This window comes from Coptis chinensis, chromosome 4, assembly GCF_015680905.1.
Source record: "Coptis chinensis isolate HL-2020 chromosome 4, ASM1568090v1, whole genome shotgun sequence".
Taxonomy (NCBI): domain Eukaryota; kingdom Viridiplantae; phylum Streptophyta; class Magnoliopsida; order Ranunculales; family Ranunculaceae; genus Coptis; species Coptis chinensis.
The window spans coordinates 97589427-97609007 of NC_141459.1; the positions used below are offsets into that span (position 1 = coordinate 97589427).

The window sequence follows — 19581 nt, forward strand, 5'->3', positions numbered from 1 at the left end:
CAACATGGATTACTCAAAGTCTCGCCTATGGGATCTTAATGTTGTGTCAATGTATACTTTCATACTCTTATTGCAAACACTTACGAGCTAAATTTGATCTACCAGCCGAACCATGTAACGATTTTTGCATGTATTTATGTTGTGAACCTTGCGCTCTGTGCTCTGTGTCAAGAACACGACGAATTGAAAGCCAAGGGATTCGACCATCAAAAGGTTTGTCCCTCATCTCCATTCTTTCAACCGTTTTATGTGTCCCTAATTTGTCTTTTGATTGCAATTTCCCTAGTCTCCCCTTCATTTATGATGTTTGGGGCCTGTAGGCTTGGTACAGATAGATATTCTAGAACAAATTTTAGGTGAACTCTGTTACACACAAGCCTTAAAAAAGTCATATATATAAAGTTTGCGTATATAAGAAGGCATATATTCGTACAAAAATCGCGTATAAATGGAGGTGAGTTTCACTAAGTTTACGTTGGTGCTTATATGATTAGTAATGCAACCTTCTTGCAAGACAAAACATGACTAGCTTTGTTGCTGCACAAATGACTAATAGAACTTTACAATTGTTTCAGGTTATTGGAATAGGGTACAAAATTTTCCTGCACCAATGCCCCATCAATGTACATATAAGCATATATGTCAGATATGCTCTTATGCTAGTCATTGTCATTTTCGAAGTGTCTTTCATTTTCAAATTTATTGATGGAGGGACCATTGAGTTTGTACCTTACAATACTCTTGCATCAGAGACTCAAGAGTAGGTTTGTTTAAAAGACAAATGATGTTGTAGATCAACAAAAATCCTTCACCCTTTGTAATCCTTTTCTTAATAAGGGGATGTTTGGATGCAAGTACGTGCCGTTGTATATCTTTCCTCAAAGTATCTCTATGTAGTGTCTATTTAAGCCTATGTATGGCTCATTTGTAATTCAAGCTAGCATCAATACAATTCCCTGTTTTCTAAAATATGTTCGAGAGTACTCTAAGCGTCGTCCTGACATATAAGGCTGTCATTTTTTTTTTTATAAAGATAAGGCTGTCATTTACTTGAACCATTTGGTAATATGAATTCCAAATTTGAGATTCCCTGGAACAACCATAATTAGTAGGGACTAGCGATATTTCATTGAAAATATGTGTTTTTTTTATGGTAACATGGAAAATATGTGGAATAATAAGTAATCTTGAAGTGCCTGTGCATAGGTGCATGCATTGGAGGCTTATATACATGAATCTAGGAATACAGAATATGAGAATCACAAACGGGAAATAGTAATGGCCCTAGCCCATTAAACCCTAATCCACAAAAGGACTCAGAAACCCAAACTACTTCTTGCCTTATTTTTGGGCCCTCCTATCTAAGCCTAACAGAAAAAGGCAATGTTTTAGCCCATGATGCAAATGCAACTGCTCGTGAATCACCACCATCTTTTTCCATTGGGAATCCAAACGGTGATATGATCTTTGCACTGGGAAATCAAATGAAGATTTATCTAGAATCCCTTCTCTCAATGAAACTCAACCAACTTCCCAAATTTTTTTATTCTCTTCTCATATCATTTCAAAATTACCATCCACCCCTACTAATCTCTCAAACCCAAAGAAGCGAGCAAAACCAGACATGGTCAGAGGAAATCACCCAAACGGTCGCTATGAAGCATATGATCGAGCCTCGAGGCTCATACGTTTCAGGCAAAATAGATATCAGGAATTTGGAAGGCTCCAATCCATCAGTAGGGCACAAGAAATACAAGCATCAAGGGCTAGAAATGGAGTGATCCCAATTCTAACATATACCCAGATCCTCAATCTAGTAAGCGAGGAAATTATTCTTTATGCTGGAAATAATCTAGCGCACCAGGCTGAAGATGAAGCTGATGCGGCTCAAGGTAGCCAAGGGCAAGGCATAGCAGATCTTATAGTAGTTGATCATTTGATTGCTCCAATTCAAATGATTCCAGGAGTTGGTCAAAACAATATGATCATCTGGTATGAAGGAATGATCTTTGAAGAAACATGAACACTTCAGTTGGCACATGGAGATGATAATATGACTGATGAAATTATTGTGACTAATGATGACACCACTGAGAACAATGGAAGCACTGTAGTGAATGACTTAGCACGGGAGTATAACAGTGAGTGGGGAACTAAGGAATTATCTGAAGAAAGTATACTGACAACACTTGTAACTGGAAGCATGGAAGTAGAAAGCAACATAGAGTGCATTCTGGAAGCTTCTACTTCAGTTAATGGGATAGAGCAGACAGATAACGAAGTACAAGTTATTGAACAGAACAAGGAGGTTTTGGATTCTACTTCTCTGGGGGTTCTTGTGATGGCTGACCCTTCTCAGCCATCACCAACAATATAATGATGAGCTGGAATTGTCACGATATGGGTTCCACTGCTTCAATTCGGAATCTAACGGATCTGGTGAAGGAACAACAAATAGATATTATATGTTTATCTGAAACAAAATATACTGAGGAGAAAATGCAGAGAGTAATGAAGAAGCTAAAGTTTAAGGATAGTTGTATAGTTCCAGCTGAAGGTCTCAAAGGCAGTTTAGTTGTTCTATGGAAGGAAAATGTAGATGTGGAAATTCTTGAAGTCACAACAAATCACATTACAGGTAAAGTCACTAACTTCTATGTTCCAGATGCATGGTATTTTACTTTTGTTTATGGTGAACCTGTGAAACATAGGAGAAAGAGAGTTTGGGATGAAATCAGACTCCTAGCTCCATACATTTGTGATCCCTGGATTCTATTAGGTGATTTCAATGCTATAGTCTCACTTGAGGAGAAATCCGGAGGACATTGTCATATGAATAGAAGCATGCTTGATTTTAATGAATTCATAAATGACTTAGGGCTCTTTGACTTAGGTTTTAAAGGTCCCAAATTCACTTGGAGTAATAATCGCTCCTTTAAAAATCATATCATAGAAAGGCTTGATAGAGCCTTAGCCACTACCAACTAGATTGATTTGTTTCTTGAAGATTCTGTTCTCACAACAGTTAATTCATCTTCAGACCACCTTTTACTCATCATTAATCTAGCCCATATTGAACCAAAACTCAAGAAACATTTTCATTTTTATGAGATGTGGCTTAAAGATCCCTCTTGCAAAACCACTGTTGATCAAGCCTGGATTTCCAATGAGTATGCACCTGGATGCTCTTTCAATAGGTGCATTACTAATAATAAGAAATGCTTATCAAATGGAACAAAGATGTTTTTGGAAACATTTTTCAAAAGATTAGTTAAACTAAGAAGGATTTGGAAAAGTGTATGTCCCTAGAAGTCACTGAAAGCAGTTATCTGAAATGCAAGGATTTAAAGGCTGTGCTAGAAGACTTATATGAGAAGGAAAAGAGTTTCTGGAAACATAAGTCGAGTTTTAATTGGATTAGAGAGGGAGGAAGAAACACCATGTTCTTCTAACTCTTAATAGTTTTCAAGAAGAGGAAGAACGATATTATATTACTAGGATCAGGGATGATAGTAATTCTTGGAAATCTGGCAGAGGTGAAGTAGGGGAGACTATCAATAATTATTTCACCTCCATTTTCACCTCAGACAATCCCATTCCTGACCAAGACATTCTTAATCTTTTCAGTAGTACTATAACTGATAGAGAAAATGCAATCCTTACTGCCATACCAAGTTCCTAGGAAATTTGGAAAGTGGTGAATTGCCTTGGAAGTCTTAAGGCACTTGGACCAGATAGGTTCCAAGGGTCTTATTCAAAACCATCTAGCCAACTATCTCCCCTGTGGTGTCTGAGGCTATTCATGATTTCTTCAACTTTCGTTGTTTACCTTTAACCCTCAATGAAACTTTCATAACCCTCATTCCCAAAATCCCAAATCCTGAGCACATCTCAAAATTCATACCTATATGCCTGAGTAATTTTATATACAAGATTATCTCTAAAATCCTTTTATGTAGGCTTAAACCTTTACTTCACAAGCTGATTCCCACCCCCATCAAGCAGCTTTTGTTAAAGGCAGATCAATATGTGACAATACAAGCATGGCCAGTGAGATCTTTCATGGCATGAAAAAGATGAAAAAGAAAAAGCAAGGTTGGATGGCTATTAAAGTAGACATGGCCAAGGCTTTTGATAGAATGGAATGGAGCTTCATTGATCTTATTCTTGATAAACTTTGTTTTTCTGCAAAGTGTAAGTGTAGGAGTCTTATCCAGAAATGTCTTTCCACTGTCACTTATAATGTGCTCCTCAATGGCTTACCACTCAGCAAAATTTATCCCTTCAGAGGGTTGAGACAAGGGGATCCCATCTCCCCCTATCTTTTCATTCTTGCTTCTGAAGCTCTTTTAAGAATGCTTCTTAGATAGGAAACCTTAGGTAATATCAGTGGCATCAAGCTTAAACCTAGGTCTATCCCCCTCACCCACTTTCTTTATGTAGATGATCTCATAGTTTTCTGCAAAGCCACCTTCCACGAAGCCAGCTCCATGAAGGCCATCATCAAAAGATACTACAAGGCATCATGCCAAGCAGTAAACTGGGACAAATCCAGTGTTTTCTTCAGCACAAATGTCAATACCAAGCAACAAAGTTTTATCAAAAAGCTTTGGAGAATAAAGAGTTTCAATGAGAATGAGAAGTACCTAGGTGTCCCTATTGCTCTTTCTGCGAAAAGGAGTGAAAATTTTGCTTTTCTGATAGATAAAGTTCAGAGAAATATGACGTACTGGTTGGAAAGCTAGGGTTATCACAAGCTGGAAGGGGAGTTTTAGTTAAAACAGTGGCCCAAGCTATCCCCACCTATACTATGAGTACTTACCATGTCCCCATCAAAATATGCAATAAGTTGGACCAACTTGCAAGAGATTTATGGTGGAATGGTACTGATTCTTCCAAAACCATACACACTGCCAACTGGGACAAGTTATGCTCTCCTAAATTCCATGGAGATATGGGTTTTAGGAAATCTAAAACTATGAACTCTGCCTTGCTGGGAAAGCAGTGTTGGAATCTGCTGCAGAATCAAGAATCTCTCTTGTCCAATTTCTTCAAGTCCACCTATTGTAATTGGTGGAGAACAAAGGATACAGAACACATGCCATATGACTGCTCCTACTATTGGAGGGGAATATGCAAGAACTTTGCTGTTATTCAGGAAAACTCTTGCTTCTCAGTGGGGGCTGGTAATTCCATTTATCTTTTTAATGACCCATGGATTTCTTTTAACAGCAAACCTGTCAACCTACAAGACTTCAAACCACAAGACACTACCTTACACTCTCTTAAAGTCAACCACATCATCTGCCCTGAGTCTTTGACTTAGGATTTAAATAGGATTGGAGAATTGTTTCCAACCTACATAAAACATATCATCAGCCTTATACACATCATACCTAATCATAGCCAGGACCATCTTATCTAGCTAGGACACAAGAAAGGCAAATATACTGTTAAATTTGTCTATAACCTCTTATGTCATGAAACTGGTATTGCTCACATCTCTAGTTTCAACCCTTACACTCTTAAAAAGATTTGGAATCTGAAGATTGAGGCAAATTTCCAAAATTTTCTCTAAAAATTGTACATGCATTATTTGCCTACTGGGGAGCTTCTTGCCCCAAGGAGGTTTAAAGGAGATCTATCTTGTTGTTTCTGCTTCAAGGAGCTAGAATATGATCTTCACCTCTTTTTCAACTGTGAATGGACTAAATGCTTCTGGTATGCCTCTGATGCTTCCATCAGAGTTGATTCCTTTGAGTTCTTATCTTGTAGACAATGGATTGAGCTTTTTATCCTTTGGGCTGACAATGCAGATGAAGATCTTAGCAAGAGAGGGTTGTTCTGCCTTACTCTCTTATATGAGCTATGGAAACATAGGAATTTTGTTAAGTTTGAAAATGATACTGCAGTGCATAATGTTATTTGGAAGAATACTCATATTACTTGGAGTAATCATCTAGAGGCTTTCAAGATAGATGACCAAGCAAATGAAGTATACATGGCTCCACCTGTAGAACATAATCATGATGATATATGGCCTTCTTTTCACTTTAATGCTGCATATGACAGGAACAATTTCAGAAGAGCAGCTGGAGTGATTAGTAAGGATGCTGATGGAAACAATCTCACTACAGCTTTAACAAAGTTCAAAGCCAACAATGCCCAGGAGGCTAAATTAATTACAACAGAATTAGCATGCAAACTGCTGCATCATCTCTCTCCACAAGCTGCAAGATTTCTGGGAGACAACAATGCAATGATGGAAACCACTAAAGCACCCGGACATATATAAAGAGTGGTCAGGTCCGGACCGGTCGGACGCGACGCTGACGGACGCGGCTTTCGGACGGACGCGTGTCCGACGCGTCAATCTGGTCAAGACACGATCAATGACATTGGGCGCAAGTCAAGACGCGTTTGGGGCCTTGATCAAACCAAGGTCAAGACGCGGGTCAAACTCAAAATTCAAAACATTTTGAAAACAAATAAGAAAAAAAAAAAAGAAAAAAGCCCAAGAGCCCACAAAGGAAAAGTTGTTAGTAACAACTTTACCGGACCGATTTGTATCTTGTATCTACTAGGAATAGTGAGAGGTACACGGTTTGATAGTAGTACCTTGTAGGTTCGGGACCAATACTTCTTCCCCTTCTTTATAACATCCACTGAGAACAAGAGGACCACACAACTTTGCGGTGCCCCTTCCATTGGGCGAGAGGGATTTGCATGGAGCAAGTTGAACTTAATAGCCGACAATTTGCAAGATCTCTATTAAATTAGTGCTTCTTTTTTGCTCATTAGCAAGAGCATCAACTGTCCCTTCATGACTGCCTCCTAATTAACACATTAATATGTTTGTTTAACTTTGTGGATGTTTATTTTGACTTTTGAGTAATCATGAATTTTATAATACATATAAATTAGTTTATAAATTGTAATGTTCAATTATTAAAATAAAAATAAAAATTACATATATTATTTAATTCCCGCGTCCAGTTTGCGTCCGCGTCCTATTTTTTTGAGTTACAGCCGAGTCACCGTGTCCGCGTCCGCGTCCGTCCGTGTCCGCGTCCGTGTCCATGCAACATTGATGGAAACTATTGCCCAGGTTAGAGAAGCTACAGACTGGAACTGTATGCCAATTGTTTTGAACATTAGAGATTTTGTTAACTCTTTGCATTTTCCTCTTATCTATAATTGGATTGATTAGTAGAACTTTGAATGGGGAGGCTCACAATTTTCAGGTGTAGAGCCTCCACCAAATTTTCTAAACTGTAATCTTTTATATTTTGAAGCTTAATATATAAGATGGTCGGGTTATCGAAGAGAGAGAGAGAGAGAGAGCATACAAAATCGAGAGAAGACCAGAGAGAGAGAGACAACCTAAAATTACGACAATGCAATCGAGAGAAAATATTTTTTAGAGAGATGGAAGAAAAAAATATTTTCTTACAATCTCTAAAAATATGTTTCGTTGGAAGCATTTTCTTACAATCGGCTATGTTGAATCGACACGGATGACACCGACGCGACAGCTGACTTCATTATATCTCAAAAAAGTAGGACGTGGACACGACAAAGGACGCAGAAATTAATTAATATTTATAATTTTATTTTGTATAAATTAAACATTGAAAACTAAATTAAATGTATCACCATTCATAAATTCAAAACTATTAAAGATAAATAGTGACAAAATTAAGTTTAATATTTCCTAATCAAACTTTAAAAACATGTCATAAGTCTTAATTAATGAAAAAAATGAGTTTTTAATATTATTTTGATTTATTTTTTATTTTTTTAGGTCAAAATCCGCGTCATGACCATGTTTACCGCGTCCTGACTGCGTCTGATTTAGTTGACTATGTCTTGACCATGTTGACCGCATCCGACGTGCGTCCATGCCGCGTTCGTGTCCACGTCCCACGCGTGTCCATCGCGGACACAGCCTATTAGGAGGTGCGTCCGTGCTTTAGAGATCTCTAGCGATAAGCCAAAACCATTATCTATGATGGTCTATGAGTCTAAAACTCTAAATAAATCCATCTACTATCTATATACTAAAGTAGAGACCTCTAATGGAGGATTTTCTCTCTCCTATGTGGCACTCTAATATGAGAGTTAGTTTTTTTTCTCTCCTATGTGACACTATAATATTAAAAATAGTATTTTCTAATAACCTATAGTCCCACTTACATGGAACCTCTTTGGAGAGTTGAGTATATTTATAATTCTTATATTTGGAGAGTTTGAGTGTATTTCTAATTCTTATATATTTGATCAAATAAAAAAAAAAATTGTTAAAAAATAGGTGATTTGTAAAAGGTAATTTCCTATTACAAATCAAACACTTTTAGTGTTCCAATTCTTATATATTTTATCAAATAAAAAAAATTGCTAAAAAATATGTGATTTGTATAAACTAATTCCCTATTACAAATCATACAATTTTAGTGTCTATGATAAAACACCGACTTATTTCGAATATATCTTTAACATGACCTCAAAACATAGTTAAAAACAATTATACAAAAAATAACATCACAAAATATATAATAGAAAATGAAAAAAAAAATAACGGCAAAGCAATAATGACAAATATTTTAAAAAATATATAATACTGAATGAAACTAAAGTTTAAAAAAACAATTAATGGGGAACTGAAAACTGGATGCAAATGGAAGCATTAAACTAATATTAAAAAGTAATTAATAGAAAATGGGAATATGGGTACAACTGCATTAAACTAACCTCAAAGAATAATTAACGGAAAATCAAAACTTGGATGCAAATCTTTCAAACTAACATAAAAAATAATTATCGAAAAATTGGAAACTGGATGCAAATGCATTGAGCTAACCCTTAAAGATTAAATTAACGGAAAATCGGAAACTGGATGCAACTGCATTGAACTAACCTCGAAGAAAAATTAATTATAAATTGGAAACATTATGCAAATGCGTGGAACTAATCTTAAAAAATAATTAACGGAAAATCGGAAAACGGATGCAACTGCACTAAACTAATCTAAAAAAAAAAAACTAGATGTAAATGCATTCAACTAACCTCAAGAAATAATTAACGGAAAATCGGAAACTGGATGCAAATTCATTGAACTAACCTCAAACAATAATTAACAGGAAATCGAAAACTAGATGCAAATGCAACTTTATCAAATAATAAATGAGAAATCATAAACTGGAAATTGGAAATTGGATGCAAATGCATTAAACTAATCTCACAGAATAATTAACGGGAAATCAGAAACTGGATGCAAATGGATCAAACTGACCTCAAAGAACAATTAACAGGAAATTGGAAACTGGATGCAAATGTATTGAACTAATCAAAAATAATAATTAACGAGAAATCAGAAACTGGATACAACTGCATTGAACTGATCTCAAAAAATAAATAACAGGAATTGGAAATTGGATGCAATTGCATTGAACTAACCTCAAAATATAAATAACGGAAAATTAGAAACTGGATGCAAATGCATTGAACTAACATCAAAATATAGTTGGGTTATATGTTGTGGGAATGTCTCGATAAGTATAGTTTTACATTTAAAATGGTGTTTATCTTATCTCTTTCCGTATGATTAAGAACTCCTAGATATTCAAGTAGCTTCAATATATATGAACTTCACCTTATTAAGCAATCTCACAAAACTTCAATCAAACTTCTATTATTAAACAATAAAATAAAGTTGAAGGGCTTTATCAAAGGTGAGTTATTTTTTTTTAATGGAGAGTGGGGTTTTCATGTTATAAGAAATTTGGTTGAATGATCAATATAATATTAATATATAATAGTTCTGCATATTTGTAAATATTTTTCAGAATAATTAATATAACAATACCCGTTCGTAGATAATCTTTGAAGATTTTACATAGTGAGTCATGCATAATTTAAAGAATAATTAATGGGAAATTGGGAACTGGATAATCTTCGATGATCCCACATAGTAAACCAAACATAATTTACTTTTTATGTCATATTTGTAAGGACACTACAGATGGATCACTAGAAGTTGGTATTACACACCACATTGGATAATTAAAAGAAAATCGGAAACTGAATTCAAATACATAACTGAGCTCAAAGAGTAATTAACGAAAAATCGGAAACTTTATGCAATTGCAATAAACTAAACTCAAAAAGTAATTAACTATAAATCAGAAACTGAATGTAATTGCATTAAACTAACGTCAGATAATAACTAACGGAAAATTAGAAATTAGATGCAAATCTTTGAAAAATATTTAATGGGAAATCGGAAACGGTATGCAAATACATCAAACAAACCTCAGATAATAATTAATGGAAAACCGAAAACTAGATGCAAATGCATTGAACTCAACTCAAAAAATAATTAACAGAAAATCAAAAACCGAATGCAACTGCATTGAACTAACCTCATAGAATAATTGGTGGGAAATTGGAAACTAAATGCAAATGCATTGAAATAATCTTAAAGAATAATTAACAAGAAATCAGAAACCGGATATAATTGCATTGAATTAACCTTAAAATATAAATAATTAGAAACTAGATGCAGATGTATTGAACTAACCTTAAAGAGTTATTAACGGGAAATCGGAAACTGGATCCAAATGCAATGAACTAATCTCAAAGACTAATTAACGAAACATTGAAAAATGGATAAAACTACAATGAACTAACCTAAATGAATAATTAACAGGAAATTATAAATTTGATGTAACTGCATTGAACTAACCTCAAAAAATAATATCGGGAAATCAGAAACTTGATGCAAATGCATTGAACTAACCTCAAAGAACAATTAACATAAAATCGGAAACTAACCTCAAAGAATAATTAACGGAAAACCAAAAACTGGATGCAACTGCATTAAACTAAAATCATAGATTAACTAACGGAAAATCAGAAATTGAATGCAAATGCATTGAAATAACCTAAAAAAATAGTTAACTGGAAATCAGAATGCATTGCACTAACCTTAAAGCATAAATGTCCGCTTTTTTAGCCTTCTCACATGAGTAATTGCGAGTAATTATAAACCCAAAATGAAAGTGAGTTTATAAAAATAGACTCTTACATGTATGCAAACTGTATAGAAATTGTAAACTATCGAACTAACCTACAAAAACAATTAACGGGAAATCAGAAACTGGATGCAGATGTATTAAACTAACCTCAAAGTGTAATTAACGGGAGATTGGAACCTGGATGCAAATGTAATGAACTAATCTCAAATACTAATTAATGAAACATCGAAAACTGGATGCAACTGTACTGAATTAACATTAATGAATAACTAACAAGAAATCATAAAATGGATGCAATTGCACTGAACTAACCTCAAATAATAATTAACGGAAAATCAGAAACTTAATGCAACTTCATTGAACTAACCTCAAAGAATAATTAATGAGAATTTGGAAATTGGATGCAACGTACTACATTAAACTAACCTCAAAGAGTAATTAATGGAAAATCATAAACTTGATGCAAATGCATTGAACTAATAATCCTAAAACATATTTGTATTATATGTAGGGGGAATAAATGTCTCAACAAATATAGTTTTGCATTTTAAGTAGTGTTTATCATAATTTTTTTATTGTGATTGGGAATGTCTTGCTATTCAAGTAGCTTCAATATTATCTTCGCCACATTGGGCATTCTCACAAAACTTCAATAAAACTTATATTATTAAACCTAACAATAAAAAGAAGTTGATGAGTTTTATCAAGGTTTGATGCTTCATTTTTATAGAGAGTGGTGCAAGAAATTTAAATGAGTAATTAATATAATTTTCATATCTCATAGCTATGCATAGTTGCTAATATTTTTTTAGAATAATTTAGTATAATGGCACCCGTTCATAGGACGCGTTCATGTGATAAATCTTTTCCAGCAGGAGTAGTGTATTCTTTGAGGATATGAAAGCAATCAATCTGTTTTAGTGATTTGTACACATTAGTACGTAAGCTGAGCGGTAAGATTTACCACTAAATCACCATAAATCTAATAAAACTATTATACAAGCTAGATCAAATTTAAGATAATTCCATTTGAAAATTATGGATTAGTATCCTAAACCACAAAGTTAAGAGACTATTTCAATTTAATCCCTTAGTTTTCAAGTACTTATGCACCATAATCGCTGCTCATTAACGTATTTCGGTTTATTTTCAATAAAAATATATTCTAATTCAAAAATTTGCCACTAAATCACCATAAATCTAAGAAAACTATTATACAAGCTAGATCGAGTTTAAGATAATTTTATTTGAAAATTACAGATTAATATCCTAAACCACAAAGTGAATAGGCTATCTCAATTTGATCCCTTAGTTTCCAAGTACTTATACACCATAATCGTTGCTCATTAACGCGTATTTTAGGTTTATTTTCAATAAAAATATATTCTGATTCGAAAATTTGCCGCTAAATCACCATAAATCTAAGAAAACTATTATACAAGCTAGATCAAGTTTAAGATAATTCTATTTGAAAATTATGGATTAATATCCTAAACCACAAAGTGAATAGGCTATCTCAATTTGATCCCTTAGTTTTCAAGTATTTATGCAACATAATCACTGCTTATTAACGTATTTCGGTTTATTTTCAATAAAAATATATTTTGATTCGAAAATTTGTGTGAGACATTTTGTAAAGCCTTTTCAACACACAAAATATTTAATAGATCCCGGACGTATGCCCGGGTCCAAAATCTAGTTCATAACTATTTTAGCATCCCCTCATTGCATCTCGCAAATAGCATTTTGCCCCTTTGGGAACCAAGTTGCGTACCTGTCTAATGCTTACCTAAACTCCTTTCTAATTCCAACTCAATCACAAAGACACAAACTGCTTTTTCAATCCTTTGACAAAATTATCCAAAATTTACTTATATATTTGGCTCATACACATCATTTTGAACTAATCCAGCAAGGTTTTTTTACTACAAAACAAATTACCATTCATATATAATCATATTAGTTGTTGTATTGCAAATTTGACTTACCCAATAGAATTGCGGTCAAATCAGGTTGACTAGTCCAACATTCCTTCAATATAGGAGATGTATAATATTTCAAAACTAACTTGGATTTACATCTAATTACCCTATTTATGGGATGAGTCTTAAAAGTAGGGGTGACTTCGGATTGGATCAAGGGTTTTCGATTTTTTTTTTTCTTCTTCTCCAGATAGTAATATCCTTTCCAATTCTTATCTAATTTTTTTTAGATGGGTAATTATTTTTCCAAATTCGAAAAATTGGAAAAAATCAGAAAAATCATAATCATAATCAGAAAATTGAAATTGTTTTTTTGAGCAACCAATTTTAACCTGTTAAATATTAATGTCATTATTCGACAACCATTTCAAAATTGGTAATGTATTGAATCAGCAATCAATTTGAACCTTTTGATACATTCATTCAACAATGCATACTGCATACATATACATTTAGACCAACACAATGTATAACACCTATAGTCCTAAGCTACATTGCTTCCTGTTAAATTACTAAAGCGCATAACTTGAAAATTCTAAAACTAAAGTGTAAACTTGTTGTCTAGTAGCCATTACCAAACCAACAATACCAAATATAACTCAAGTACTCAACATTTGGTTTGTAATTTTGTAACATAACTAATTAATTATAATCAGAAAATTTGGACATCGGAATTTCGAATATCGGAACTCTTAAATCATTACCAAATTCGGCAAAAATTGGGATCTAGAAATCGGAAAAATCGGAAAAAAGTGGCACCCTATTTAAAAGGATCCAAAAAGAAAACCATGTATAAATAGTTTTCTTGACAGTTGACCTTAACAACCACGAGTTTGATAGATACCTTCCTTTCTTTTAAAAAAAAAAAAAAAAAAAAAGTGTCTTCTTTTTTGATCATTATTGAAGCTCTTCTTCCTTTACCTGCAAAGAGCATGTCTGAGAGAATGAAAGGTGTCTTGAAAAGTTATCTACAACAATTGCAAGAACACCCTCTTAGAACAAAAGTTAGTTTATTTAAAGTTTACTTTTTTAAACTTTATGAAGAGAAGTTAAATGCTTTCTGTTTTGTGTATTGGTTTTTAGGCAATTACAGCAGGAGTTTTAGCTGGTTTTAGTGATGCAACTGCTCAGAAGATTTCTGGGATAAAAAAAATTCAACTTAGAAGGTTGCTTCTTGTTATGGTATGTTCTGATTGTGGGGGTGTTGAATTTGTTGGATGTGGTTAAAATGTTCTTTGGTTACTTTGTGATGTATATGTTGTTGTTTAAAGAAGGAAAACTTTTGATTGTTTTGTAGCTCTATGGCTTTGCCTATGGAGGCCCGTTCGGTCACTTCCTTCATAAGGTGATGGATTACATTTTTAAGGGGAAGAAAGACAATACAACTATTGCTAAGAAGGTATATATACTCAGTGTAATGCTTGTTTAGTTGTGGTTGGGTAGCTTCCGGTATATCTACGTAAGTCGTTAACATTAGGAAGAAATGAGTAGGCATGAAAGGTGCATATATTTGGCTTCAGTCGTTAAGCTAGTTCTTCACTATGTTGTGGGGATTGACAATGAATTACAAATCTGAAATTATGTCATTTTAGGTGTTGTTGGAGCAACTAACTTCATCCCCTTGGAACAACCTGGTTTTCATGATGTACTATGGTCTTGTAATTGAAGGTATGTACTGCTCACCACCAAACGTATCGACTCTGCTTCCTTGTTACAAATTTCCATATTGTCAAAAATGTATGAAGTAATCGCGCTGTTCAATTTTATGCAGTACCATTATATTACATGCATTTTCCAATTATTTTCTGTATTTATTTGTCCGCTGACCATCTATTGCAAGTAGCATGTTGGATGGACGTCCTATCATTTTTATCTATTGAGCAAATGTAGCTCATTCATTGTACAAATTTTACTTTTTCCTTACAAATTATCGTTATCTGTATCAGAAGAGAACATTATAATCCAATTTCCAGTTCATGTCGTGGTTTATTTGAAACATTTATTAATTGTTTCTGCTTCCAGGCATTTTGAGCTCTTACATGTAAATCAGTAAGGTTTAAGTATACTAGTGGATTCTCTTACGCATTCAACTAGATTCTGTTCTGTACCTCGTGAAACATGCTTTCTTCTTGAGCTTACCTTTGAATCCAGGAAAGTAACTGAAAAATACCTTTTGGAAGAAGAGGGGAAATAAACATAGATAATAGATGAACAAAATATATTGGAGGTGTTGGGACTGCAAAATGTTTATATTAAGACAGTGAATCATCTCTAGCTGAACTTGTTCATTCCATATATTGAGTTCTTTTTCTTTAATTGTATTCTTTTTTGGCTCTTGGTTTTCTGGTACTGCAATTACTTCATGATTTAACTGATTTTATGATACTTCAGAAGAGAGTCAATCCCAGGAATAGAATCTGGAAGGAAAACCTGATGTATTAAAGATTGTATAATATGTTGAGTTGATATGATATGCATGTCAGAACCATATGACATTAAGTGATTGGTTTTTCATTACTGTAACTTATTTTGAAAGGAGAACACTTCTCTGTAATAGAAGTTGGACCAGGACCATTCTTTATATTCTACCTTTCCCTTAGTAGTCATTATATTTCAACCATCAATATTGTTTGCTTTTGACTGGAGTTCAGTCTGTCTGTATGTAATAACTGCCTAGTAGTGGTTTCTATTGTTTAGAAGTTGGTTAACATGATTTACATATGTCATGCAGGGAGACCTTGGAGTTTAGTTAAGACTAAAGTTCGAAAAGACTACCCTTTAATACAACTGACGGCATGGAAGGTTTGAAATTGTGATTATCTTCTGTTTTACGTCTTACAAGAGAAATTAATGAATGGCCTTTCATAAAACTTTTTAATTGTCACTGCAGTTTTGGCCAATAGTTGGTTGGGTGAACTACCAGTATATGCCTTTACAACTTCGTGTGGTGTTCCACAGCTTTGTCGCCTCTTGCTGGTAATAATTCAGTTGCTTCACTACTTGTCCTGCATCTGTCCATCCTATTTTTGAACCTTGCTCTATCTGGGCATGCACAATATCAAAGAGTATATGTATGTACCAAAGTATATTATGTACTAGTAGATTGTGAATTTGGCTTCTTATTGAAATAACTAAGGAAAACACTATAACAGTTGGCAGGAAAGGGCCAATGACAAGAATAAATAGATACTAATCTGTGAAACATAGACAAGTATAAAGCACATCTGTGGTCACTGATCTAATTATTTCACACGCCTTGTCTTAAAAGTCTATTTTCCCATTCTGTATCTAAGCTAAGCACCCTAATCCCAAGTTTTGTTGTCAAGAACTTGAAAGAAGAAACCAAGGACTTGATCTAATCCAAGGGATATTGAAAAGCCTGTATGAATCAGCTAGCTTCTCCAGATCCGGAAAAAAAATTTGTCCATAGGTCATCCCACCTCAAAGGATGTCTTCCTTGAGGAACGAATTAGCTCTTAGAAGATAGTAAGATACAGACCCCACGTGAATTAGACACAGTGCTGTGGCCCAAACAAGGATTCCTGTAATTGTAATTGGCAGAAAAAGGGAAATGAAGTTCAAAAAGTATTTGGCAAGAGCAGAAAAACCCAATTGGTGGCTTCCCCAGAAAAACATCAAGGGTCCTAAACAACTGGAAAAGTAATACTAGACAGAGCATCTCAACGTTTTTCGCTGATGTTTGCTTGACAATGTGAATAAGAATATAGGTTGTCCTTGCGCCTATAGCAGACAACTTACCAAAAGTTAGCTGGTCAAGTTTCAAGTGAAGGTAAAATTGTTTTAGGGTTTTGATTCTCATCAAATTTTCCACAAAATTTTATTGGGATTGGCGTCCATGCGATGATTTTGGAGTGAGGTTGATAACCAAGTAATGACCACACTCCTATCATCTAAAGTCTTAATAACGGCCGTTTTTGTTTATGGCGAACTCAATCAAGATATGCCCCTTTGTGCTTTGTAACTATTGGAGGAGGCTTAGGTCCACTAAATGACTAAATGTGATACTATTTGCTATTTAAATATCACACTTTTTTGTAAGTATTACAATAAATAAGAAAAAGGAGTGTCTCTTAATTGTATACGGGAAGATAAATAAATGGATTAGTGCGAAGGGAGATTTTCATTTACTGAGAGACAAGAAGAACTAGTTAAAGAGACCATTGCATGTTTCATATTTGATATGTATTCCCGGACAATTGCCTGGATGTATACCAATGTTGATCTCGTTCTTTTACCATTTCAGGGGGATATTTCTGAACTTAAAAGCACGGACAATTGCTGTCAAAAGTGCTTAGGGAACGAAATTGGAACACCATTCAGCTGGCACTTATGTCTTATTGTTTCGGTGGCTTGTAGCTTGTTTCTCACCTTTTCAATTCAAATAACGAGAAAAGATTTACTCTGCTTTTGCGCTTTTCATCTATTTTAGAGTTTCATTTTTAGTTGATAGTTGAAACACCTTGTTGGATATGGAGCCAACACCTTGTAATACCCTCACGCCCTGTACCAGATAGGAGAAGGAGATGATGAATTTGTTTAAACTTTAAACTCTGCACCTTTGAATCAATAGATGGAAGCCGTGTTTAGTATTTAGTATATGGTTTGTTGTGTGCAAGCATGACATTTCTTGTACTGTTTATCAAAACAGTAAGATTATTCTCTCTGAATATGTTAACCAAGTAAGATTAGCAAAAACATCTGTCATATCAAAAATTTGATTCATATTAAGGCCTACATTTTGGGATGTGGTATTCTGCTTATGAACTTAAGGCCATTTTCGTTTATGAACAGCAGATCATAAGCAAAAAATCCGTGGATGCCAAATGAGCGTATTGATTCAGCTCCCTAGATGCATCATTTTGCATTCTTATGACCGAAAGTGATATGTAACGTCGTCTGCATCCTTGAGGTTGACCCCACACCCTAGGATTATAATTACATGTTGAATAAGAGGTACAATTGATGATGAACACTTGAAAGCACCATTTGATTAGTCTCCAGAGAGTTTAGAACCGTAGAAGTATGACTATACATAATTAACACAACGGCCATTCAGATGACAATATCAGCCCTACAAGCGGGTGAAGCAGTCATCACCAAGGGGCCATCTGAACATTTTGTTTTTGCCTGATTGGAGGTTTGAGTTCGTAAATGATCAAACTGAAACAGGACTATCAAGTTAGATGTATGTTGTACTCATTCACGCAGTTCAGTAGTAGCTATTGCTTTTATGATTTGACCCTACAGAAAAGGAGACTGGAACTTGTGTTGCTGAAATCGTACGTACTCTGAGAAAAGTTCCATCTGATATCTAAAGACAAGACCATAGAACAATTATCTTAACTTTTGATTTTCCTATAGATTTCATCGAGTGGAATCTGCAACTCTCATTGCTTTTAAAGTTTTAAACTCTGTTCCTTTGGAATTGACTTCTGAGGCCGGAAAGATAACTCTTTCAGAGTTGAAGCAAAGTGCCACTCATAGCGTAAAATATTACTTGCGCCATAAAGTAAATAAAACTAACCTTGCTGAATCTACAAATTGTTAAACGAAGAAATTGGTTACTCATAATTCTAACGTTCTGATGTGTTTGTAATGTCCTCAAAATCCCATCTCTTTAGAAAAACGTTAAAAATTAGCAATGCTAATTAACCAATATTGTGATTACTGGTGAAGTGGATTTTAAGTTTTGCGTACGCGCATCCATATAGAGAATGTAGTCAATCTACACGAATGTGATCTTCTGGAGTTAGGAAAGAACTGGAGAAATTCCACTTGAGCAAAAGAGTGGGTACGTGGGTCTGTCTACATTCTTCAAATTGCATACTTCCAAGTTCCAACAACCTCAAAACACGGCCAAAACTTGCTAGTTGCCTAATTGCCTTACTTTGGGCTTAACGGGGCTTCTTATTGATCAATAAACCCAGATGGCCAAATCAAAATTACTTAGGCATGACCACATGAGTTCCCCAAGTAATTTTGGAATGACATTCCAATCATACTGCCACGGAATAAAAAATTTCGAAGTAAGTGTTCGGAAATGGTACAACCATCGTTCATTGAAGAGAAATTAACTCATTGATAGCTCGGTGCTGAGTGTGGGATCTGTTTTTCTCAAATGAGAAAGAAATTAATTCCATACTTCAATTAGAATAGGAAGAGGGGCCCTCGAATTTGTTGTGTTTATGCAAAAGTTTGTTACCATAAATAAAGCGTTTCCTTGCCAATTTCGCCAACACGGCAACTCTATCATAGATTCATAGTATCATTATTAAGTGAAGAAATTTCCTCCTGATTTTCTCTTGGTTCTTCTCTTTTTGATTTATCTCTATTAGAGCATTTGCAATGCAGGTGATAGTTTCCCCCCCCTCTATCACCGCCACCTCATTACTTATTCACCCTCTTTTCACTAATCCGGTGAAAAACAAGGTGAAGCTGTGCAATGCAAAGGTGATAAAAAATATCTCGGACGGGATGTTGGATTCCGTCTTGACGTAAAAATTGAAAAAACACTCCGGACGGAATGAAACATCCCGTCTGAA

The 19581-nt window shown here is 34.6% G+C and overlaps 3 protein-coding genes across 3 annotated transcripts; all 3 read left to right on the plus strand.

Moving 5' to 3' along the window:
• Nucleotides 1-2400: 2400 nt before the first annotated feature.
• LOC147506049 (uncharacterized) lies at nucleotides 2401-2988 on the plus strand. Its single transcript, XM_086605684.1, has one exon. The coding sequence runs from the start codon at nucleotides 2401-2403 to the stop codon at nucleotides 2986-2988; it is 588 nt and encodes a 195-aa protein (XP_086461810.1).
• A 1055-nt stretch (nucleotides 2989-4043) lies between these two features.
• Nucleotides 4044-4745, plus strand: LOC147506050 (uncharacterized). The gene is made up of 2 exons (XM_086605685.1): nucleotides 4044-4194; nucleotides 4444-4745. Exons 1-2 carry the CDS (start codon nucleotides 4044-4046, stop codon nucleotides 4743-4745), a joined length of 453 nt encoding a protein of 150 aa, XP_086461811.1.
• Nucleotides 4746-13744: 8999 nt separating this feature from the next.
• Nucleotides 13745-17632, plus strand: LOC147506051 (Peroxisomal membrane 22 kDa (Mpv17/PMP22) family protein). Its single transcript, XM_086558364.1, has 7 exons — nucleotides 13745-14022; nucleotides 14102-14200; nucleotides 14316-14417; nucleotides 14611-14686; nucleotides 15750-15820; nucleotides 15909-15994; nucleotides 17283-17632. The coding sequence occupies exons 1-7, from the start codon at nucleotides 13951-13953 to the stop codon at nucleotides 17332-17334; spliced, it is 558 nt and encodes a 185-aa protein (XP_086414490.1). The 5' UTR covers nucleotides 13745-13950; the 3' UTR covers nucleotides 17335-17632.
• Nucleotides 17633-19581: the final 1949 nt, after the last annotated feature.